Source organism: Plasmodium knowlesi (genome assembly GCF_000006355.2).
Source record: "Plasmodium knowlesi strain H genome assembly, chromosome: 9".
Classification (NCBI taxonomy): domain Eukaryota; phylum Apicomplexa; class Aconoidasida; order Haemosporida; family Plasmodiidae; genus Plasmodium; species Plasmodium knowlesi.
This window is the reverse complement of record NC_011910.2, coordinates 156,100-179,866: the sequence shown is the minus strand read 5'-3', so window position 1 is coordinate 179,866 and position 23,767 is coordinate 156,100. Positions and strand designations below refer to the sequence as shown.

Genomic DNA, 23,767 nt, shown 5'->3' with positions numbered 1-23,767 from the left:
GTGTGATTATATTTTTTTGGCCCCTTCAAATCGATCGAGGGACTTCCACTTCGGGGATGAAAAATAGATTAAAAGATAACAAAATTTGCGACATGCTGCAATTTTGTCTTTTGCTAAATTGTTTTATTGTTAATTTGGAAAAAAGAAAAGGGCATAGCGCAGAAAAAGAAAAGAAGTCGAAGAGCAGTGTAAATAGCATAACGTGGGTGTAAAACCGCGTGATGCATTAAGCGTGCCGAAACTCGAGCAGGGGAGTGCGGGGCACATGCAACATCAGGTTGCTTTTACATTGGAGGCCTAAACCTGGAACATACACGTACGTGTGCATATACACATTAAATCAACACTGTGTGTGTGGGGGGGGAATTCAAAAATGGGTACGTGAGAGAAGACAGCGCAGGGGCTGACATGGGAGCAGGCGCAGAAGCAGAGACAGAGGGGAAAGAAACAAACATTAGTGAATGCATAAAACATTTAAAAGGTTAACAACACACAAGCGCGCAGCCACGTTATGCACAGTGTAGGCATATGTGCGAAGACACACATATGGGCACGTATTTATATATTAAATTAATAACATATAAAATGTGTGGAAATATTTTTTTCTTTCTGTATACATGGATGCGACGGAGAACCTTCTCCTTTTTAAAAAAAATGAGATAATAAAAAAGGGTATCATGTGGCAGTGTTATCTATATCCATGACAACAATAGAGCAACACGTAGAAATAACGTGTGTGAAAAAATAAAAACAAAGCAATGTAGAAAATAACCGTTGCTCGAATTATTTTTTATTATATTCTTTCTTTTTTTTTTTTCCTTTGCACAGAATGATATGATGAATATGTGTACAAGGCGCATCTTGAGAACTAAATTTTAAACTTTTTGGTGGGCTGATGGAATGGTGAAGTTAGGGACTCTGCACTACGTCTTCGCCTAGTAGACTCCCTCCTTGTCGCACATAAATTTGAAGTGGTCGCTGTTGGGAAGGAAAAAAAAAAGAAAAAAGGGGGGAAAAAAAACAATTTAGTAAAACGAAACGCAGGAATGAGGTAAGTGGCCTAATATTTCCATCATACGCATCAGGAAGATACAGTAGAAGATATCCCACATGATGTTGCAAACTCAGCCGAATGAGCTATTTCGTTTTAGCAAAGCTTGAGGGTTGTCCTTACCCCATGAATTTGTTCATAATTGTCTGCATTTGGATGTTCACTCGAGCGAATTCCATGTTCTGCAAGGGGGGGGGTAGAAAAAAAAAAAAAAAAAAAAAATGACTACACCTGTACAGCACCGATCGGGGGAGTTCAAAAAGTGTATATGTATACATTTGCATATACATCGGAATATGTGGGAGAACACATGAAATCTTCTTCCTCACCGAAGTCAGGGCGTATTGTTGGTTGGCAATGGAGGCCTCCACGTCTTCCGAAGTCAAGTTGAATTCTTCCTCCACTTTTGCGCTCACTATGGATTGTATAACTACAAAGGGGGGGGGTATAACAATTTTGGGAATGTCGTAAATGGAGAAAGTGATCACTGGGGGGGAGGGCTTCGTGTTACTTCGAAGTGCAACTGTGGTGATCAGCCCTTACACACGGGAGGGAAACACGACCCAGCTCATTTATCCCCAAAAGCATACATATTTGAACATAGTAATATTCCTAGAAAAACGTTTAAGACATACCTAGTGCTATTAGCTTGGGATCCAGTTCGTGCTTATTCGGAATCTTTTTAAACTCTGGGTCGATCTTGTACAGTTCATTTAACATGAAGTGGTGAATTTCGATAATTTTATCGACACTCAGTGTGGCGGTTTCGCTCATGTTGGCATAGTAGCTGAGATAAGAGGAAAGAAAAAAGGGCACGTTAAAAAATGTACAAGAGAAGGAATGAAGAAGCATCTTTTTTTTTTTTTTTTTTTTTTTTCCACTGAGGAATTGTAAATTTCCGTGAAGATCTACATTTCCATGCGCTAATTTGCACATGCGAAAATTCTCTGAATCGGTTTCTTACTTCTCTTGGGACGACATGAGCTTCGAGACAGCCTCTTTCACCTCTGCAGGGATGGTAGGGTGGGGTTATATTCATGAGTGAACATTAATGGAGGGAGAAAAATTGATCATAAGATGAAGAATAAAATGGTATGGTGATGCCATAAAAAGGAAAAGAATTGTACCTGGATCGAAGTGATAGTTCTCCACAACCTTGTCAAATTCGGGCATCTCGATTTGGTATTTACCCAGGGGGTCCACAGTGTTATATGTCTTCGCCACATTATATACGGTCATAAAACTTTGGGGAGAAAAAAAAAAAAAAAAAGAGCGGGAGAAAACCCATGTTTCAATTGTAGGGGCATTATGAAGGAATGCCACTGGACGGGATTACGATCCAACCGGACAAACACACACATATACGCACATACACACATGCACACAGAGAATGCCCTCATTCCTCATTTGGCAACTTACTCGTAACTGTTATTCTTTGAAACTACAATTAAATCTTTAACAATATTTTTCATGTCGGTCTGCAGTTTGAGCATTTCATTCAAGAGTTGCAGGAGATCCTCTCGGGTCATCTGGGGAGGGAAGAGAGCAGAAGTGGATGGTTGTAATGGGAAGTATACACTACCACACACATGGTGGGAGTAAAAATATATACAGTTGCGTACGTTATACAAAAGTATATTTGCCCCTTTACTATTGTAAGCACCAATTGTTGGTTTGTTCTTACCGATTCTCCCTTTATAATTCTGTTTGTATCCTTATTCAATTTCCCGTCTTTTTTTTTCTTTTCTTCATTTTCATCATCTTTTTCATCGTGACTATCATCATCCTTCATTAGCATGTACGTCAGGGCAACCACCGCTGCCGCCCCTCCTGCACAGGAAAAAAAAAAAAAAAAAAAAAAAAAAAAAACATGCACATATACATATATGTATATATGGGGTTGCACATGTGGGGGGAATGTAACCTGCGAATATAGCAGTGGGTCTTCTCGTCCACTCTACATCGCTCCGGTTCTCCCCTTTGCAGACAGTTCTTCGTTGCAAAACTGTACACACACATTGAAGGGAGATTTTCCTCTTGTAAATTCCTTTCCCTCCCCATGCGCAGCATATAAAAAAGAAAAAAAATTCTTCTCCACTTTGCGAAATAATTTACCTGCCAAACTCATAACCTTTTTCCAGTTCATTCTTCCGAAATGGGGGAAATTAAAAAAGAAGAAAAAAAAAAACTGTTATTCAAACTCTTCTTTCAAACACATATAAGAAGGTTAAGAGACCTTAACGCAGGAAGGGATGGTTGGGAGAACGGTACTGTAGGCGAAGAGAATATGTCGTCACGCTGTCACTATGTTGCTCTGTTGTTGCGTTACTCTGTCACGTCGTTGTGTAGCCCCACGGGCGAACGCGGTGTGTCAATATTGTTGTTATCTTCCGTTCGTGCGCTGGGATGCTCCCTTGTGTATGTTCGAGGTTGCTTATGCGTGGCGCATATGCATTTGTAGCATTCTGGGCAAATAGTAGAGGTCTCTTTTTTTTTTTTTTTTTTTTTTCCCCTCTTTTTCTTTTTCTTTTTCTTCTTTTTTTTTTTTTTTTCTTTTTTTTCTCTTATCTCACACTGCTTTTCCTTTATTTGCGCACAAATGTCATGGGAAGAACGCAAACGAAATGGAATAGAAATTCACCACACGTGAACGGTAAGCGTGACAGTTAAATGCGTAACTCGATAAACTATACATAATACGAAAGAAGTTCTTACGTGAAAATTGTGATGCCACATGAGAGGCTCGGAAGTATCGTTATGAATTTAGAATTTAGGATTTAGGCTTTACCTATTTTGTTCACTTTATTTTGTCACTCAAATGGTTCAAATAAAATATGTTTGTGCGTTTATGTATGTATGTATGCGTGCGTACGTACGTATGTATATGTATGTTTTTTTTTTTTTTTTTTTTTTTTCTCTCTCCACTATAATATTAAAATATGAGGAAATAAGCACGCGCGGGGGCGGTCAGTCATATCGCCTGTGAAGAGCAAGAAGCACAGTTTTCTGGGGATTGCAGGAGAGTATAATAACACCTTGACACGGAAGAGAAAGTGGCCCATGTGAAGGAAAGGTAATGCCCCAGTGCTCACTTCATTACTAAGAAACGGAAACAGTACATACGCATCATGTGAAGAAAATTCCCGCTCGTGAATGAAGGATTCGTAGCACCCCTGACTGGTCGGAACAGTATGCATATAAAAAATAAAAATAAAAAAAAAAAAGCATAGAAGGAAGAAGCTGTATAGTGTGAAGCGGCACGAATGTACACAAACAAAAGGCTTGCAACTCTATCCCTTTGAGATTCCTCCTTTTCACCCCCGGAAATTAAAAAAAAAAAAAAAAAAAAAAAAAAAATACTGGTGTTCCACTATCTGGTGGCTACTGTGTAAAATTGTTTAAGAAGTGGTGGAGCTACATAACTCCTGGATTTGATGATACCCAAGGAGTGGCGAGTAAAAAGGTGAACTATGACAACCGATTCTATGCGCAATCCGGAAGGGTAAAAAAAAAAAAAAAAAAAAAAAAAAACGCATCAAGTTTGACCCTTTTAGAGTTTTATTTATCAGCATATATGGTGAGAGAGAGAAAAAAAAAAAAAATATATATATAATATCCGTAACTGGAAAAAATATGTTATGGGGTGAGAGAAGGACCAGGTGTAAGTAAGCCACACACCGTAAGTGGAAGTATTGCTTTATAGTTCAGGATATTTAGGTGAGAAAATGCCCCATAGGAGGTGGAGAAGTTGTTCATGTGGGGGGGCTACTCCAGGTTTGAGAAAATGGGAAGAGGTTAATAATGTAGATGTCGTTAATGTGTGCAACATGGTTTTTAAGGGGGGGGGTTATAAAATGGGGAGAAAACAACATGTTTCGCAGTGGCCACACTAACCTGCGATGACGAACAACACCCATTTGTCACACACTCCATATGTGTTACATGTTCAGTGTCGAACAGTTGTGCTACACTCTGTTTAGTATCTGTTTCGACGGTACGCAGCGGTCTTATATCCGTATCGCCTTTCCCCCCGTGCGCGGGGAGCTACCAATATTATGTTAGTGTGATGTAGGTTGCTCAAATGCAACCTTGATGTGGTGGAAAAGAAGCAGGTTCTCCAGAATGAAGAAGCTAACGTAGGATCGTGTAGGTGTGCAGGTCGGTAAGCGTCTCCTACGTAGCGAAAGCAAATTTGGAAAAGGAAAAAAAAAAAAAAAAAAAAAAGAATGCCCACCATGATATGGGGTGCACAACTGATGGCAAAAATGGCGCTTAAAGATTCACCTAACAGTTGGACCACCCAACGTGTGTTGAAAAAATAAAAAAATTATAAAGGGAAGTTAAAAATAAAAAAACTAAGTGAAATGGAACGGATTGAAGCGAATTAAAGCAATGACTCGGGAGGGGGGGGGGGGGGGGGGGGGGGAGGAAGTGAACCAATCCTGGTGGAGCAAAGTCAGTTTTCACAGTCCCTTGGTCGAATCCAGGTGAGTTGCACCCCAGGGTGTGTCTAGCCTTGCGTAGGCACAAATAAGGAGAAGGCGATAAAACGGAGAAAAAGGGGTCCCGACCGCCTTACCATCGGGTGGTTATCTTTTTATCACCTTATGGTCAACCCTTTATGACGGCAACCGGCTTCAGGCGAAAACATTTGTTGGATATGCCCGCTTCATGACACGTATTGACCACTTCGGAAACGTTCTTATACGACTCTGGGGCTTCCTCCATAATTAACTTTGGCGAAGCGACTCGAATGGAAATATTTTCCTCTTTCATTTTTTGCAGAACGTCCATGTAGTTTAGTGTGTTTCTGCTTTTATTTCTACTTAGTGCTCGCCCAGCCCCATGGCAAGTAGAGCCGAAAGTTGTCTCCATAGCTTTGTCCGTACCAGTCAGGACATAGGAGTAGGTACCCATGGTTCCTCCGATGAGAATGGGTTGTCCACAGTATTGGTAATCTAAAGGAACTGCAGGGTGGAATGGCGGGAAAGCCCTGGTGGACCCTTTCCTGTGAACTAACAATTTTTTCATCTTCCCATCCACCAGATGATCCTCCATTTTGGCAATGTTATGTGAGATATCATATATGACATGCATGTCTAAGTCGTCTGGTGATTGGTTAAATATTTTTGCAAAGGTTTGTCTTGCTAAAAATGTCATGGAGGATCTATTAATCCAGGCGAAATTACAAGCAGAACCCATGGCTTTAAGATAATTTTGTCCTTCCTTAGAATGGATAGGAGTACAAGCTAGCTGTTTATCAATAACATCTATTTTATATTTGGTCATGCTTTTCTCCATCTCTATTAACGCATCCGTAGCTATTTGATGACCCAAGCCTCTACTCCCTGAATGAATCATTATACACACTTGGTTTTTTTTTTCTATTCCCATCAGTTTGGCACTCCTCTTGTCGTATATTTCATCAACAATTTGAATTTCAGCGTAGTGATTTCCAGCCCCCAAAGTCCCCATCTGTGTTATCCCTCGTTTTTTAGCTCTCACAGATACGTAGTTACTATCAGCATAGAAACTCCTTCCATTATCTTCACAGTTCAACTTATCCTCTACCCATGCGTATCCTTCCTTCACACACCAATCCATTCCAAGGCACAGAGCTTCATCTAGTTTGTCTTGATTGCATAATATACATCCCTGTGATCCTACTCCTACTGGAATGTTGTTGAAAAGGAGCTGAGCCAATTCATCTTGTTTATCCTTTATGTCTTCGTAAAATAAATTTGTTCTAATTAACCTCACCCCACAGTTTATATCGAATCCTACTCCCCCTGGAGAAATAATTGCCTTTTCATTGCTCATGTCAAAGGCTGCAACGTTTCCTATGGAAAACCCATAACCTGCATGTACATCTGGTAAGGCTATGGATGCCTTTACGATACCTGGTAGGGTAGACACATTTGCTATTTGAACAACGGCGGGGAGGAAAGTAGAGTTCCTGTTCAGTTGATACATCTCTATTTCATCATCTATGAGATGCTTCAACTTATCGTTCACGTACATGTGCCCCTCTACGTTCATATTTGGGACCAACCCCTTTTTTATTCGGTAGAGGTTCCTTTCCCCCGTCTTTTGGATGTAGCCGCGGATATCCCCGCGAGCACCTTCACTTCGGCTCCCTTGCTTCATCCTTCTAGGGGGTGCTTAGTGAAGTGTGGTATAATACGTTTCCTCACCAGTCTTCTATCCTTAGATGGATTGTCTTGACGTGCCACACGCGCATAACATGTCACTCCAAGTTGCAGCTGTTCTGTTTTATGAGAATCGTCAGATGTTCTAAAAAAAAATTCAATCAGCAGTAATCCTCTCATGTACGGTTCATTCGAACAGAGGTCCAACTTATTTTATTATATACATATACATATATATATATATATTTTTTTTTTTTTTTTTTTTTTTTTTTTTTGCAAACTGTTATATGATTGCTCGTGGGTGGAAATACGAAAAAGATGGACGTGCAGCCTTTTTGCTTTTTCCTCACTTTGGTGAGAATGGCAGAAGTGGAGAGGTAAACTGGTGCAACGGACTGATGGGGTAACAATCTTCTGTTCGATATTCATGAGAGGATCATTGACCAGTTCGTTGGTGTGATTGCCCATTCGGTTAACACATCTACCAAATACCCCCTCCCTTTATGGAACCTACTTAAAAGCGAATGTGCTTCTTCATCCATATGGAGCTCCGTTGGATGATGTGCAAGATAGTTTCTTCGCACGATGGAAGCTTCACTTCTCTTTTGACGCAGTTGCGTTTAGAATACTGGCTCGCTTGGAGGAGGGATTAACAGCTCAATGGTGTTTCAACAGGAAGAAATACAAATCAAGGGTGAGAAAAAGTTAAAATTATTATTATCATTATGGCTATTGTTATGTTGTGTTATGTTTCTTTTTTTTTTTTTTTTTTTTTTTTTTTATCCCGCCGTGCGAATGATTTATTGAAGAAAATAAAAAGAGAAAAATCTGAGTGACCATTGGGGCACGCAAGTAAAAGTCAATGAAAAGGCGACTCCATTTTTCGACGTGGTGTTAGCCGGTTGGCCAGTTCATCGGTTGACTATTCCTATGTTGCACATTGTGTATATACGTACCTACGAGTTGTATGTGTATAGGGATTTGACACACATTTTAAGGAGATGGTGAAAGGACTGCGCACATGTGCTGCTCCATGGGAGGGTGGCGCATGTGGAAATCATTAATTTTTACAGGAACATGTGAACTTAATAAAATGTGGAGATATGGGAAGCGGAGGATATTTGCCAGATGGTGCTTTACCGTTGTACCCCCCATGGACAACACAGATTTGTGTGTGTCCCTTAATCGAAGCGATGAATGGGAAGGCACTTTACAGCTTTGGTTTTCCCCTTCCACTATACCTGCTCATGGAGGAACAAGGTGTTTTTTTTTTTTTTTTTTTTTCAGAAAAATATTTTTACACCAGTCTGCTTGTCAACCTTCTGTTTCGAAGTTTTTTGATGCGTTCTACAAATCCCGTTGTGCAGTTTACAAGCATGGCTACAAAAAAATGGCTCACTTGAACGGATAGCTCCGTGTGTGTTGGGAAAAGGAATAGAGGGGAAATTACATAAACAGGTTTAGGAGTACTGCGACGGTGTATGTGTGTGGGGGGGGTAACAGTGTGTGCTTTCAATGTTACACCATTTCAACCGAGTGGCATTTGCCATATAGACGAAGGGGTTGATATGGCGTTGCATCCAGGATGATGTTTCCTTAAAGGGGGGGGAGGAGGGTATTAATGGGAGCCTCCTCCCTCAGTATAGAACAGTTTGCTTTATGCCCCCCATATCCTATCCACCCTCCTCCCCTACTCATAGAGCAATTTCGCCGACATTGATAACTACATTTGACAAGCCAATTTCAGAGCATTCTTTTTCCTCCTAGGGTGATATATATACATTTGTTAGTTTTTCCTTGTAATAAAACTTTTCACTTGCTAAAGGGGCGAGGGGAGGAATTTTTAACTCCAATTGAAGTTGCAGAAAATTCAGCAACCCTTTCAACCATTAAATGGATAATGAACATAGTCGCGCTATTCCCTTTTTGCAGAGCAATGGCAATGCTGTGCGGGGCGATTGTGGGCATGGTTCGCATAATGAATTAACAAAAACAGCCCCTTTGAGAATGGACAACGTGGGAACGGAGATTGATGCACTTATCCATACAAAGGGGCACGATAAAAGGGAGCAAAAGGAGGAACACAGAATGGGCATAAAATTGCCATAAAATAACTGTAAAGTTACCACAACATAAACGAGAAAGGATCGAAAAAGGCAACGTTCCGTATAAACCTACGCAGAATAAAAATACAATGCGAACAGGTATAAATCCTTCTTCCATCCCCGATTTACGGATCCGATTTGGGGTGATGTAGCCGGTCCATCACTGCTTCCTCTGCGAATTTTTTTTTTTTTTTTTTCTTATCAATTTTTGTTTATGTGTGCGCAAATGATCATAAATGTTCGCGTAATTACAGGTATTACTATATATATATATATATATGTACGTACGTACGTACTTATGTGAACAATACGACTGCATATAAGAAATTTTTCTTTTTATCGCGTGGGAAGAAGAAAGAAGCCAGTCCCTCCTTTCTCTTACTGCGCAAAAGCCCAGCTTTCATGCCAACGGGGTGAAAGCAAAAACTCCATAGGGAGGCACGCATCAAATCACGGCGCGTTGTTCTACCTCTAAACGAGATTTGCACTGTTCTGAGGATGAAGACTCTACCGCACACAGGTCGTTTTGACCTAACGGTGTAACGGTACATGCGATTTTGGTGAACTGAAACCAGGCAATACAGAGGGTAAAACATAAAATATTATAACGGTAAAGGTACATATCTTTTTTTTTTTTTTTTTTTTTTTTTTTTTGTGGCCCACAAAGGGTTTATCATGTTTGTTTACGCAAGGTTTCGCTGAACCAAGTTTCTCTCTCTTGAAAAAAAAAAAAAAAAATTGTGGCGATTTGTTTGGCTCAACATCATCTACACAAGTACGCATTCGGTTGGTGCCTCGTATACATCCCGACGTTGCACTTGGCCCCGTAGGAAATAAAATATCATCTGCGAGGAGTACCTTTGCGTGTACAAGCAGGCCACTTAAGATCAAACGTACCAGAATTTCGCCATACGTACGTGTATATTTATATATGTACATAATATATATATATATATATATATATATATATATATATTTGTTTATTTCCACATTTATTTTTTTTTTTTTCCTTTTTTTTGTCATTTATAGGCGCAGGGTTCTCCGTCGAACAGAGCGAAGGAACGCCTTCCCTTTTTTTTTTTTTTTTTTTTTTTTTCCCTACGTGCGTATAACTTTTATATCAAAAGGAAATTTTCATTTGTGTTTTTTTTTTTTTTTTTTTTTTTTTTTTTATATGTAGAGAGGGTCCCACCCAAAGTGAGAGAGAGGCTCCTCCCCTATGCATCCGCGTCGAAGGAGGGACAGAATTTTTTTTTTTTTTTAACGTAAGCGTCCTCATCCTTTTAATGTTGATTTTTCGTTAGAGGAATTTCAGCGCTTTGGGGCTGTATTATATACCTCGTTCGTGGTAGTCTTTTTTTCTCCTTATGTGGGAGATTTTTCGTGGAGTAACATAATCGCCGCTAACAGATGTGCGTATGTTCACCCCTTTTTGGCCCTCGAGTGAAAATTCTGCACGAATTCTTTACCGCATTCACCGCCGAAGTGATATGCCATACCTTGTCTCACCACTCTATCGCTTCACCGCGCGCCTCCCACCCTGGATGAGTCCCTCAATTGGTGCCTTTTTTTTTTTTTTTTTTTTTTTTTTTCGAGTATCCTCTTGAGCACCCATTTGAAGGCGTCTCTCAGAGGGTTTGCGCATTAAGTAGGTGAATAAATATATGTACATATTTTCTACCGCGTGAGGTTCTGATTTTCCCCACGTATTGCCAACACTGCTTCGGAGAAGAAAACTCCCTATAAAAGTTTGAACCTGAGGGTTAATCCTGAAGGTTGATCTTGAAGGTTGATCTTGAAGGTTGATCTTGAAGTTGATCTGGAAGGTTGATCTTGAAGGTTGATCGTGAAGGTTGATCTTGAAGTTGATCTGGAAGGTTGATCTTGAAGTTGATCTGGAAGGTTGATCTTGAAGTTGATCTTGAAGGTTGATCTTGAAGGTTTATCCTGAAGGTTGAAGCCCAATTTTGGAGAACCCCCCACGTAGGCACCAGCATGGCAGTCTTGTTCCTTTTATTTCTCCTGGGGTTGACGGTACCCCTAGCAAAGAGCACGAATCAGTACAGCATCAAACACACAGGAGATCTAATCCTGACAAATCAGTTGAACAGTTTAGTAAACGCAAGAGTGGTTCCAAATGAAAATACATTTAATTTAGAAATAGATAAGTTGATAAATTTCCCAGTGCAGTGTATCCCGCATAGTGCAGTGGATTACAACTCCGAAAGGAAGAAGAAGCCAATTTATTTTGTAAAACATGAATTCAAGAATTCTCTACATTTATACAAAAATAATGTGAATCTGTTGGCTTTAAATTTTCCAGACAAGTTCTACATAGTGGGCATAGCTGCAAATAATGGGTTCGTCTTAATGATAACAGATGTGGACATTTACAAAATAGATGCAAAGAAGAAAAAAATATCCTTGATGAATGTGATTGCACAAAAATATGCAAACATAATGAACAACAAGGAAATGTTCTTCACAGGTATCGTTGCCGATTCACAGGAAAATCACTTCTTTGTTATTGCTTCTATTAAACAAAATTACTTTATCCTCCATGTCAAGTACAATGAACAGGATGATCACATAGAAATTATTAATGTAATTGAGACTATTAATGGGAAGAAGATAAGGATATTGAATGGATTAGCAGTGCTAGATAACAGTTTGTTCATCACAGAAAACGCGGAAAATGTTTTCAGGTTGACACTAAACAGGAGCAACAACTCTGTACAAGCTAAGAAGTTACATACTTTTTCGAATGGAAATAAAATAGTCGGTCTCAGTGCCAATGTGATGCCTGACGAGGAGGATACAAATAGTAAGAAGGTCTATCTTATTGTCAATGTAAAGCACGTGACGAATGATAAACCCTCATCAGAAGGAAAACTTTACCTTATGAACATAAAGAAGAACGACTCGGTTGACGTGTACACTGTGTTGGATCTTTACAGTAAGGATATAAATTCGTTGTATTTCTCTATCTACGATGTCCACCTGGTAAATGAAGAGGAAGAATATGAAAGGGGAGCTCTCACAAAAGAACTTAACAATAATAAAGCGAAATTCTTAAATTTGGATAGTGCCACCACGAACAACGCTACCACTGATAGTGAAACAGAGATGGCAGAAAAGAAACGAAAAGAAGAGGATGCCAAATATAAGCTAACAATTTTGTGGACTAATAATTACAACTGTACTGTTAACAAAGGAATTATCGACTTGAGGAATGTAAAAGAAGGTGCAGGTGGTAAAGAAGCTAAAATACCATTTGCCAGCATTACGAACCAATATGCATTGGCACCCCACATTACCTGTGCAAGTAGTTGCTCCGGAAAGGAAAAATTATTCAAGGACATGTGTTACTACGATTCAGTGAATAACTATGTTAGTATCCTTAGCAAGGGAGAAGAGTACAATGAACATTACAGTGGTAATTTCCTCTTCGATGGACTGAAAAATTTTATTGCATTTGATTATAAATCACATATGGATGTACACGTTCTGACGTACCCCATGAACAACACCGTGTATGTTCATGCAGACAAAATAAATTTTACCATAAATTTGCCAAAGCCTTTCGGATTATGCATGGACATATACAACAGCACAGAAAATAATGTCATCGTGTACATTACAGGAAATGATGATGCGCAAAATTACATAAATAGGTGTGTCATTAACAAGGCGGAAGAATCCTACCAGTGCTATAACGTGTTCAGGAAGAAGAATGAATCGAATGAGTACTTCCAACACATATCGTTTATAACGTTCGAGGAAAGCATCGGTAACAGAGTTAACTATATCTACGTAACGAACAATAAGACACATATTTATAAAATGACAAAACAGAATGAGAAGTGGTTATTTGAGGAATGGCTGAATTTGGATGATCCGAACCAAAGGATTGGTCCAATAACAACTTCCGTGAACTATTTTTTTGTTAAAGAAAATGTCCTCGATAATTTCCTGCGCAAATATCCGCAGAAAAAATTGCTCGCAAAATTCCAAAAGCCTAACCAGGACGACCTGCATATCACGGAAGATGGCTACATTTTTCTAACCACATCTCACACGGTTATCTTCGTGTCTAATCATGATTCATACGGCCAAGACAGTAGCTCCAGCATCCACTTTTACACTTCCATACTGAAGGAGAAGTACTACCAATCCTTTGCTGTCGACAGCTTAGTCTTCAACATAGAGAACAACTCCAAGTTCAATTACTATTTGGATTACTGACTGCGGGACGGGGTGGAAGCGCTGACGGAAGGGCTGACGGAAGCGCTAAGGGAAACGATAACGGAAACGATAACGGAAACGATAACGGAAACGATAACGGAAACGATAACGCAAGCGATAACGGAATAGCTAACGGGTGATGATTCTCCCTATCCTACCCTTTTTTACTACATTTGTATGAACAGCAGTGCATATGCATAAGTATAGGAGTACACGCATGTGCCTATATATCGTGCGAACGTATGTACTGCTTATGTACATTTTTCATGTTTCTGTTTTATGCATGCCTCCGAAATGTTATGTTGTATTCGTCTTTTCCTCATTCGTACCCCCTTTCATTCGTATGTTATTTTTTTTTTTTTAAACCTCATTATGTCTACCGTACAACATATACCATAAATGATAATTAACTCTTTTTCACACGATGTGATGTGATGCGATTTGATACCATTCGATTTGATACGATTCGATTTTTTCATTTTTTAACGTTTAGTTTATGTGCCCCCCTTCTTTGTGACATTTTGAATTATGCTGTTCATCATGTAGACACTTTTGCTGTCCATTCGTGCGGCATATTTTTTTTTTTTTTCATCTTTTTATTTAATCTTTAAATGTTAAAAGGAATGAAACGAAACAGAACAAAGAAAACAGAAATTAAATTTTAGCATACTATATCAAACTGTAGAGTATTCCAACAAGCACGTAAATTAAATAGAACTAAATTAAACTAAAAATTAATTTAAATTTTTTTTTTTTTTTTTTTTTTTTTTTTTTTTTCTGACCATTGTTCAGATTGGATAGCTATACACCATGCACGCGTACTCGTGTGGGGATATGCTAATCCGAGTCTACGTCACTGAGCGGGTCGTTTTTCCATGCACTTAGGAGGACTCTCTTGAATTCCTCCTTGTCGATAACCTTGTCGTTGTTTCTGTCGGCAAACTCAATCATGTGGTTCAATTCCGCCTCGTCGATGTGTTCCCCTTGGGTGGGAAAGAGGAAGGTGCGCAGGTGGCTATGCATATGTATGTAAAAATAATAGATGTGCTATGCACACAGTGAGCAACGGGCGCGTGCGGAACAGCCCTGTCAGCGCGATCATGGGCGATGGACCATACAAATATCGCCACGTGAGAGGCTCATTTTCTTACCTATTTCGGCACAAACGTTTCGCAAAGATGTTAGTGTTATTTTTCCTGTAAAGGTAAAAGTGGTTCGATTTTTCTTTACAGTGTGGGAAAACGCCCCGACGGTGCATCACCTACAAGCATCAGTAAAGGGGAAAAAAAAAAAAAAAAAAAAAAAAAAGACTCACCTGTATCATTAGGGTCGAAGAGCGCAAACATGTTGTCCATTTCCTCCTCAGTGTATCTCTTATGAATATGTTTCGTTGCGATTTCGAAAAATTCATCGAAATTTAATTTATCATCGATGTTTTTCTTCACTTGGAGAAAGAGATTCTTTACTTCCTCTTTTTTGAAATTCAGTCCAAGCGACTTAAGGGCAAAGTAAAATTCGCGAATATCGATATAACCGCATTTGTTTGTATCGAACAGAGAGAAGCATTCATATATCTCTTTTTCGACATCCTCATTTATTGTCATTTCTTTGGAGTTCTCGAGCATCATTTTGAGGGGGCAGCGCTCTTCTGGAAGAAGTTATCTCTTTTTTTTTTTGAAGATATCCCCGTTTGCTAAGCATTCAGCAAATAATGCGTAGCCAACAATTCAGCGATACTAAAGTGGGTGCTAACGTGCGTGATCGTTTATGCTTAGCCGCACATCCACTCATGTAAATGCCCCCAAAAAATTTAAGCAATGATTTATCAGAATGGAGAGGAAAAGTTAAAGACAGAGTGCCCAAGGGAGGGAGACGACTAGGCGAGATAACTGTGTGCCCTATTTTCCTGTACTTTAACACACACAACAACGAAGCAGAAATTGAGACGCATGTGCCAAATTCATACACATGGTGATGATGGTGATGGTCACTCTTACTGATTGGAAAAAGTAACCCAGCGAAAGGAGCTTTTTCCTGCCGAATATTTTGAAAATTTACATAGCGGTGAAAAAAAAAAAAAAAAAAAAAAAAAAATATTCGCACAAATGTGTCACAAAGGAGGAGAAGAAAAAAAAAAAATAAGTAAAATTAATTCACCTTGCAAAAATGTTAAGAGAAACACTTTTACTTAAAAAAATGTGCACGATATATTTTTTTTAATTCGACGATACATGTTATGACATGATCATTTTGCGTGTGTCAGGAAGATGTCATTGTTTGCGTGTTTTCCATTTTCCAAATATTATTTTTCCCGTTGTGCCTTTAAACCCTTGAAGTGGTGAGGGTGGAACAACTTTACACATTCCTTCTCCTGTGAGGTTTCCCTATTTGATAGGATGTAGCATGCCTCAAATTGACACATGGACACAACAGAAGGGAATTTCCTCTGTGACGGTGAAGAAGAGGTGAAGTGGGAGACCGGAGGTGATGACGTGCCCCCAGTTTGGGAACTCCTACAGTTCTTATTTCAAAGATCAACATTAGCGCTTCATTTTTAACCTTTTTATACAAGAGAAAAATTAATGCTTCGTTTGTGCTTGTCGGGAAAATACGCCAAAATTGTGAAGAACCGTTGGCAGAAAAGTATTGGGAAGGGTAGGTACTAATCCTATATATTTATATAAATATATATATGTATTTTTTTTATTTTATTATTTTTTTTTTTTTTTTTCCATTTTTCCACCCGCGAGCGGACTTTACCCCGCTTCGCAGAAGTCGGGAAAAAAAAAACGGGGATCCCTTGATACGTTGATGGGTTCGTTTCTCCTCTTCGCGTAGCGCTTTTTTTCGGTATGTGGCACTTCGGCTTTAAAACATCGCTTCAGTGGCTTCCCTTATTTTGTGCGGCTTGCGGAGAACAAAAAATGGATCCCCCAGTGCAGAAACCAAGCGCCAACTGGGGCCCGCCTATTTCCTATTTAATTTATGAGTTTATATTATGCTTCACTTTTGCCGAAGTGCTAAAGGTATAAGTTATATACGCATACGTTGCAACACGGTAGGGCCCACTTTGAGCAACGCCGGAAGTGATTTAAGTGTATGTATATGGGGTGTCGCAGCCCCGTTAAAGTGCGTATTTTTTTTCCCCCCCAACCTTGCGCTAATGTGATATTTTCAGCATATAATATATGCTGCTAAGTTCCCAAATAAGCTTTGCAAAGGTGAATTAAAAAAAGAAGCAAAAAAGAAAAATAAGTGCCAAATGGTGGATAAGTCGACCGTGAGATAACCCACTGGCCCCCCTATATAGTAAATAGCAAAAAAATGGAAAAAAACAAAAAGGCCACAACGTGCGTACTACCGTAACAGAAAAATATATTTGTACATATTTTTTTATGCCGCATCCGTGGTGACGATTTCTGTCGAAGTTGGAAAAAAAAAAAAAAAAACGCTCTCAACCTTAGTCGCAGTTTAAAAAGTACGTATTTAGAGTTATAAGCATACCAATTCGTTATTTTTTATAAAATCATCCTAACCTCCTAAAATTGACAAAAAAAAAAAAAAAAAAAGAAAAGAAAAAGAAAAAAGAGTTCACCATTTTGCTCATACATTTAATGACAAAAAAAAAAAAATAAAGCTATGTTAGGAACAAACATACGCACGCGTTGAAATAATTAAATGTTACAGTTTTCCTTTATTTTCAACCCTTTTGCGTGAACAACATATATAAATTACATATACCCAATTTTATCACTTGATATTTTTTATCCTACAAATATAAGGCATAAGAGGCCTCCCTTCACATATTCTTAATCAATCTAAGGAGAAAATCAACCAACCCTTTTTTTAAACTCGATCGGCAAAATGGTATGTTACAAAAAAAGGATGGAAATTTTAGTAGGGGCGCGTACCCCTGCGGCCCTTTTGCATATACCACGGTCATTTTCCCCTGCGCGCTTTATGCCCTTCAAACTGCATACCTCAGTGTACCTTTTTGCATATATATTCAAGTATATGTTATTGTGAGTACATATTTTGCGAAGCCCTTTTGCCTCCGTGAAACGGTCGCAACAGGGTTAAACAGGTCGAGTGGGCCAATTTGGCCAATTTGGCCAATTTGGCCAATTTTGGTGCTATGACACTGTACTGTGCTTTGCGTGTCATATTTTCCGAATTGGCTGAGAGGTGACTTCCTGTGAAACATTCCTTTGTTAGATCTACATGCGGAAATGTTGCCACCCAGCTGTGTAATTTTATAAACGGGGATGCCGTACATTTTTGGCCCCCATATATTTGTCTATCAGCAAAGCGATTACAAAACTGTTTTGTGGTGCCTTCTCCAAAAATGTGTGCATTTTTTTTTTTTTTTTTTTTTTTTATCGATGTTCATATTTTTCTGAGTGTTTACTATACAGATAGCTTTTTTTTTTTGTTATATGTGAATGTAAAAATATGAACCGTTCATATTTTTTTTTGCCACTGTTTCCGCTTAACTAACACATTTACTGGGATTCCCCTCGTTTGTTCTCTCTTCCCCCACAGGGTAAAGGAATCAAGAAGCACATGAAGAGAGTCAATGCGCCCTCACATTGGATGTTGAACAAAATGGGCGGTCAATATGCGCCCAAAACGAGTAGCGGTCCACACAGGCTTATCGAAAGTATCCCCCTGGTAATTCTGTTAAGAAACCGACTGAAGTATGCCTTAACGTTTGATGAAGTGAAAATGATATTAATCCAGAAAATTGTAAAAGTGGACAACAAAATAAGAACCGATTGCACATTCCCTGTTGGTCTTATGGACGTTATTCATATAACCAAGTCGAACGAATATTTTAGACTCCTGTACGACATTAAAGGAAGATTCGTCCCCCACCGAATTACCAATGAAGAGAGCAAATATAAATTGTGCAAAGTGAAGAAAATCATTTTGAGAAAAGGACGATTATCCATTGCCGTTACACATGATGGTAGGAGCATTCCATACATCCACCCAGACGTTAAGGTGAATGATACGGTTCGATTAGACTTAGAAACCGGAAAAGTACTGGAGCATTTGAAATTTCAAATCGGCAGTATGGTTATGGTCACAGCTGGACACAGTGTTGGAAGAGTTGGTATCATTTCCTCCATTGATAAGAACATTGGAACATATGATATTATTCACGTAAAGGACTCCAGGGGAAAAATATTTGCCACTCGTTTGAGCAACGTGTTTGTCATTGGAGATAATTCGAAGCCTTACATCAGTTTACCCCGAGAGAAAGGAATCAAGTTGGATATCATTGAGGAGAGAAGGAATAAGCTGAAGGCACAGAATAACTAGGCGGCTGCGTTAGGGTTCACTAATGTTGTACTCCTCCTTTTTGCTAAGAACAGATAGCTGCGCTGAGAACGACAGACAGAAAAGTGTTGCATCCTTAGTGCAACTGGGGGAATGAAAAGTTGAACAGCTTTTTACCAAACCCCACATACACGCACGTATATAAGAAGTACGCCCTTTTTTTTGCACCTGGAAATTATGCATTGTCAAATTGGTTACACGATGAGTAAACAATTTCGGCACATGCATGAACGGAGAGAGTTTTTACGCAAAGAAAGAGAGAAAAAAAAAAAAAAAAAAAAAAAAAAAAGGAATGAAAAGTTATCCACCGAGAAAATGTGTTACGTGTGTTTTAACAATTTTTATTTCCATGTTTACAAATGACACAGACACATTTTCGTAATTTAGAGCATTTTTGTTTTTCGTTTTTTTTTTTTTTTTTTTTTTTTTTTTTTTTCTTTTGCCTCGTATCTGAAAATAAGATTAGGTGAAAAGGAAAAATGTGTCAGTGCGCAACAACTGCTGAATGTAAAATGGGGCAAACCTTACATTAACTTTATAATTTTTATTTTTTCCTATTAATAAATATTTATTTCAAAATATTTCCTGAAATGATAAAAAAAAAAGTGTTGCTTGTGTGGAGGAGTCGGTTCCAATTAAGCTCATCGTAAAAGGCAAGCTCCGTATTAGTCTCTCAGATTTTGTATGACAAAGAGGAGGTAACATATTACTGCACAGTAATTTGTTTTTTAAAAAGTTGCAAAGGAGGGAAGCGCGTGCAGCTAAACGGAAATGCACAACATGTGAGTGTTGATGTTAGGAGGGGCGACTAGGCGAGCGATAAGACGAGGCCCGAAATCGTCTGAGAGAAGATTTTTACTCGGAGACAATTTTTTTTTTCCCCGATTTGAGCTGAGACGAAACGGAACATGTTGAACGAAAAATTGCGCTCGCGGAGTATACAGATTTTGGCTATCAGTTGGACATGCGTCTTTCTCTTTGTACGAAGATTTGGCACCGCACATGTTGGGTGCATTTGGTGAGTGTACTTTTAGAGTATACTTCATGGGTGTACCTAAAGAGTGAACATTTGGAGAGCACTTTTTTTTTCCACCCCCACAAATTGTTACCTCCTCTTCGCACTTTTCTTTGTTTTTGAAAGGAAAGGCAAATTTTTATGCACAAGCGCAAGTACACGCTTTGGCGTTCCTCTCGCCAAGTGACATTTCCCCCCTTTTTTTTTTTTTTTTTTTTTTTTTTTTTTTCGCCCCCATTAAGGGAGTTAGCAAATGAGCAAGCAGGGTAGTGACCGAAAAATAGAAAAATAATATCCTTTTGTAAATCATTCATTTGGTACCCACAAGTTATGCTGTGCTAGGGTAGGGTGAGTAGCTATGAAGGGAGAAACTCCTCCCCACCCCAGTGCGAGGGAGTATTTGTGAGAAGGGGATTTAAGAAATCCGTTTAAGGAGCTTTTCCCCCCCCCCTTCTTTTCTTTTCTTTTTTTTTTTTTTGTGTGAAGCCTACCTAGCTATAAATTATTGAACTCGGTTGTTGTTGCTCCTTTTCGTGGTACTTTCCTGGCCCCTACATCCCCCCCTTTGCTTTGGAATGACAGTGGTACGCAAGTTGTGTAGTCTGCTGACGGCGTTGTGCCTGTTGGAGGGCGGGGTGTTCGCCGCAGAGGATGTGAAGCCCAAGCAAGTAATCGTCACGTATACAAACGCAAACGGGTTTAAGAGTGAACTGAAGAATTTCCAGTATATCTTCCTTAACGAAAATGACGACAGCTATTATGTGAAGAGTTCAGAAATAGGAGAACTGGAAATTGGAGACAACATATATTTTTACAAAAGTTTTACCAAAGTGATAAACTACTTTAAGTATCGCATTCCCACGAATATACACTTCGTGTTTGGATACAATGACGGTGACTTGATTTTATTGAAGAATAACAAGAAGGGGGTTATTTGCAAAATAAATAATCTGTTTTATAGTGAGTCTGGGATAAAGTACATGGATAGGAAGAATGAGTTGTACGTGAAGAACGATCCTTTTTATATAAAAAAGTTTAATAATTATGGCTTTGACGACGACGATGAAGAGGACGAGGTGGATGAGCAGTTTGATGATGCAGGACACATGGGCTACAATCGGAGACTGGACGATAATGACGATTACGAGGATTACGACGATGAGTTTGTGAAGCGTGCCGCAATATGTAGCGTTACCGGTGCGAACTCCACGTTCATGCCCCGGAAATTTCTGTGCTATCCCTCCAGACGGAACAACAACGAGTTAAAGGCGATTTTTCTGAAAGATGAGGAGTACAACAAGCAGTTTCAGTTAAGCTTGACCTACATGAACAAGGATAACGATATTCTGTTGAAGAAAATAGCTAGCTATTTCAACATGCTATTGAAGTTAGATTTTGATAAAATAAATATAGCCTACTACATATACAACAAAACCATAGCGTGCAATTTTAAGTACCACATGCAGAAAGTTTTGAAGAAAAAAGGGAAGAAGCAACTCGAGGATAAGTACCTTACTTACAATGATGAACAGGTGAGATCTAACAATGATTTCCTTTACAACACTACCCCTCATTATAAGGACCATTTAGGAGACAATAACATATTGTGGAAACACTCAAACAAAAATGTTACTGAAACATCTTCTGAGAAATGTCACAAGGTTTTTTTTAATGAGAACGAATTTAACAACTGTTATAAAAATGATAATTACGTTTACGAAATGTCTCTGTTCAAGGATAACTCCATCAAGAAGATTAAAAAAGCACAGGTGAAAAATCTATCTTCCCTTGGTAGGTACATAGCTATGTACTACCATGGAAATGACTATGTGTCTATTTTGAAAGATTTTACCACCTATGTTTATTTCAGAATTAAGAACCTGTTAGATTTGGTCTTGTTTGAAGACGAAGAGAACGAAGTTGGGTTCTACTACATATCCTTTGATAAGGGAAAACAGCTAGTCCACCTCTTTAGGTGTGGACTGAATTCATACCAGCTGAACTGCAGAGAAATATCCTTCATTCCATATGAACACGTTTATTCAGATGTTGAACCAAAGGTGTACTTGTCTACTGTCCAAAGTGATGATCTAAGTACCGTTTTTATCAGTACCAAGACGAAGCTTTGGAAATTGTACAAAGATAAGGATGGAAGTTACAACAGGAAAATTATGGACTCAGTTAAAAACGGTAGTGAGGAGTACTTTGGGCATATTAACTGCTACATTGTGCAGACCACATACGAATGGAAGTTGCTTTACAAGTATTTGAAGAATATCACAAATGTTGAGGAGAACATCGTCGCTTGCTCGTACTTTAAGCATTTCACCGATTCTGAAAACTCCTTGCTGATCTCCTTCATCGAGAACAGGCACTTCATTCAGCGTACGTACCATGTCGTTCGAAACAAGGATTTCATCATTTCTAGCGGCAAAACTAAGCTCACCATACAGGTCAATGAGCTCTTCGATATACTCATGCTCTTTTTCATAATTCTCTGCGTTATCATCAGTGTCTACACCATAGTGCGAATTCTGTTTACCAAGTAGGAGCGGCGAGCGTAGAAAATGTCACCGCCTTTGATGGCTTTCTTTCCCATGTGTTGATGGAAAAACCAAGGATGAGCTTGGAGAAGTTCTCCGTGGTATTTCCCTTCCCACCCCCCCCCTATGTGGTACATTTACTGATTATTCTTCCACCCTTTTTTTTTTTTTTTTTTTTTTCCCTTAGCAAAACGAAGGTGGGAAAAATGAAGCACCACTTCTTTGATGACACGAAGAATAGCTTCGCTTCGACGGTTGACTAAGGAAGAGTGTCTTTTCTGTTACCCCCTTCATGTTGGAGAATGAAATTGAGATTGTTGACTCGGCCAGAATCATGAACGTTTCGCTCCACCTCGCGAAGCTATGTTGTGTTTATGGATGATTCCTCGGAAGATAAGACATCTGGCCTATCCGAATGTCGGTCGCATTGAACTGTACTTGGTTCTGTGATTAGCTGTACCGGCTGAATCGTCGCTACATGTGTTTGATACCCCCCCTAATTTTTCTACTTTCTCAATAGTGTATCAGTACCATGTGTGTGCTTTTACCTATAAGTGTATCGTGGAGAATATTATCCTTTATCGTATTTTCCGAATGAGAATTACTTTCCTATTGTTCGTATTATCCCCCTTGCCATTACTCTCCGTTTTTTTAAGTTTTTCTTTTTTTTTTTTTTTTTTTTTTTTTTCACCATGTGTGATTTTCGCAAGGGACTATTAATTTGAACCGCCTACTTAAACCTTTCTTTGTCCTTTTTTTTTTTTTTTTTACATTTTTTGAACAAAGGAGTATTCCCCATGAGGTTCTTACTCCTGATGTGCATTTTAGCGTTTTAATTTTGTGAGACGCGCGTAAGGCTGTATCTACTTCCACATCTTCACGAATCATCTTTTGTGTGTCACCGCCGGATGAATTTTAACACTCTCCTCGCAGATGTGGCTAATGTGTGTTTTTGCGCCTGCGAATCGATCTCCTTTGATACGTACAAGAGGATAGACACAGTGACTATTCCTAAGGGAAAAATCCTTGCCGTTTAGTTAGTCGATTGGTCTGCTATACAGAGTACCATGTTGGGGCGCTCACATGAGAGGTAGGGGAGATGAGCACAAACTGCTTCGAACAGACTTGATGAGTACACTTGATCGGTACACTTGATCGGTACACTTGATCGGTACACTTGATCGGTACACTTGATCGGTACACTTGATCGGTACACTTGATCGGTACACTTGATCGGTACACTTGATCGGTACACTTGATCGGTACACTTGATGAACCCACCCGGTGAGCATACTGGATGAGTGTGCTCTGTGATC

At 39.1% G+C, this 23,767-nt stretch overlaps 6 protein-coding genes across 6 annotated transcripts; 3 read left to right on the top strand and 3 right to left on the bottom strand.

The window, feature by feature from the left end:
* Positions 1-935: 935 nt before the first annotated feature.
* PKNH_0903400 (uncharacterized protein) lies at positions 936-3,197 on the bottom strand (the record flags this gene model as incomplete). Its single annotated transcript, XM_002259022.1, has 9 exons — positions 936-978; positions 1,175-1,233; positions 1,381-1,481; positions 1,687-1,838; positions 2,016-2,058; positions 2,179-2,294; positions 2,471-2,580; positions 2,736-2,881; positions 3,167-3,197. 9 exons carry the CDS (start codon positions 3,195-3,197, stop codon positions 936-938), a joined length of 801 nt encoding a protein of 266 aa, XP_002259058.1.
* Positions 3,198-5,662: 2,465 nt separating this feature from the next.
* Positions 5,663-7,198, bottom strand: PKNH_0903300 (tRNA-splicing ligase RtcB, putative; the record flags this gene model as incomplete). Its single annotated transcript, XM_002259021.1, has 1 exon — positions 5,663-7,198. One exon carries the CDS (start codon positions 7,196-7,198, stop codon positions 5,663-5,665), a length of 1,536 nt encoding a protein of 511 aa, XP_002259057.1.
* A 4,102-nt stretch (positions 7,199-11,300) lies between these two features.
* Positions 11,301-13,550, top strand: PKNH_0903200 (translocon component PTEX88, putative; the record flags this gene model as incomplete). The annotated part of the gene is made up of 1 exon (XM_002259020.1): positions 11,301-13,550. The coding sequence occupies one exon, from the start codon at positions 11,301-11,303 to the stop codon at positions 13,548-13,550; it is 2,250 nt and encodes a 749-aa protein (XP_002259056.1).
* Positions 13,551-14,387: 837 nt separating this feature from the next.
* Positions 14,388-15,178, bottom strand: PKNH_0903100 (centrin-4, putative; the record flags this gene model as incomplete). The annotated part of the gene is made up of 3 exons (XM_002259019.1): positions 14,388-14,533; positions 14,702-14,746; positions 14,866-15,178. 3 exons carry the CDS (start codon positions 15,176-15,178, stop codon positions 14,388-14,390), a joined length of 504 nt encoding a protein of 167 aa, XP_002259055.1.
* A 2,236-nt stretch (positions 15,179-17,414) lies between these two features.
* On the top strand, positions 17,415-18,875 carry PKNH_0903000 (40S ribosomal protein S4, putative; the record flags this gene model as incomplete). Its single annotated transcript, XM_002259018.1, has 2 exons — positions 17,415-17,417; positions 18,093-18,875. The coding sequence occupies 2 exons, from the start codon at positions 17,415-17,417 to the stop codon at positions 18,873-18,875; spliced, it is 786 nt and encodes a 261-aa protein (XP_002259054.1).
* Positions 18,876-20,483: 1,608 nt separating this feature from the next.
* Positions 20,484-22,714, top strand: PKNH_0902900 (conserved Plasmodium protein, unknown function; the record flags this gene model as incomplete). Its single annotated transcript, XM_002259017.1, has 2 exons — positions 20,484-22,453; positions 22,639-22,714. The coding sequence occupies 2 exons, from the start codon at positions 20,484-20,486 to the stop codon at positions 22,712-22,714; spliced, it is 2,046 nt and encodes a 681-aa protein (XP_002259053.1).
* Positions 22,715-23,767: the final 1,053 nt, after the last annotated feature.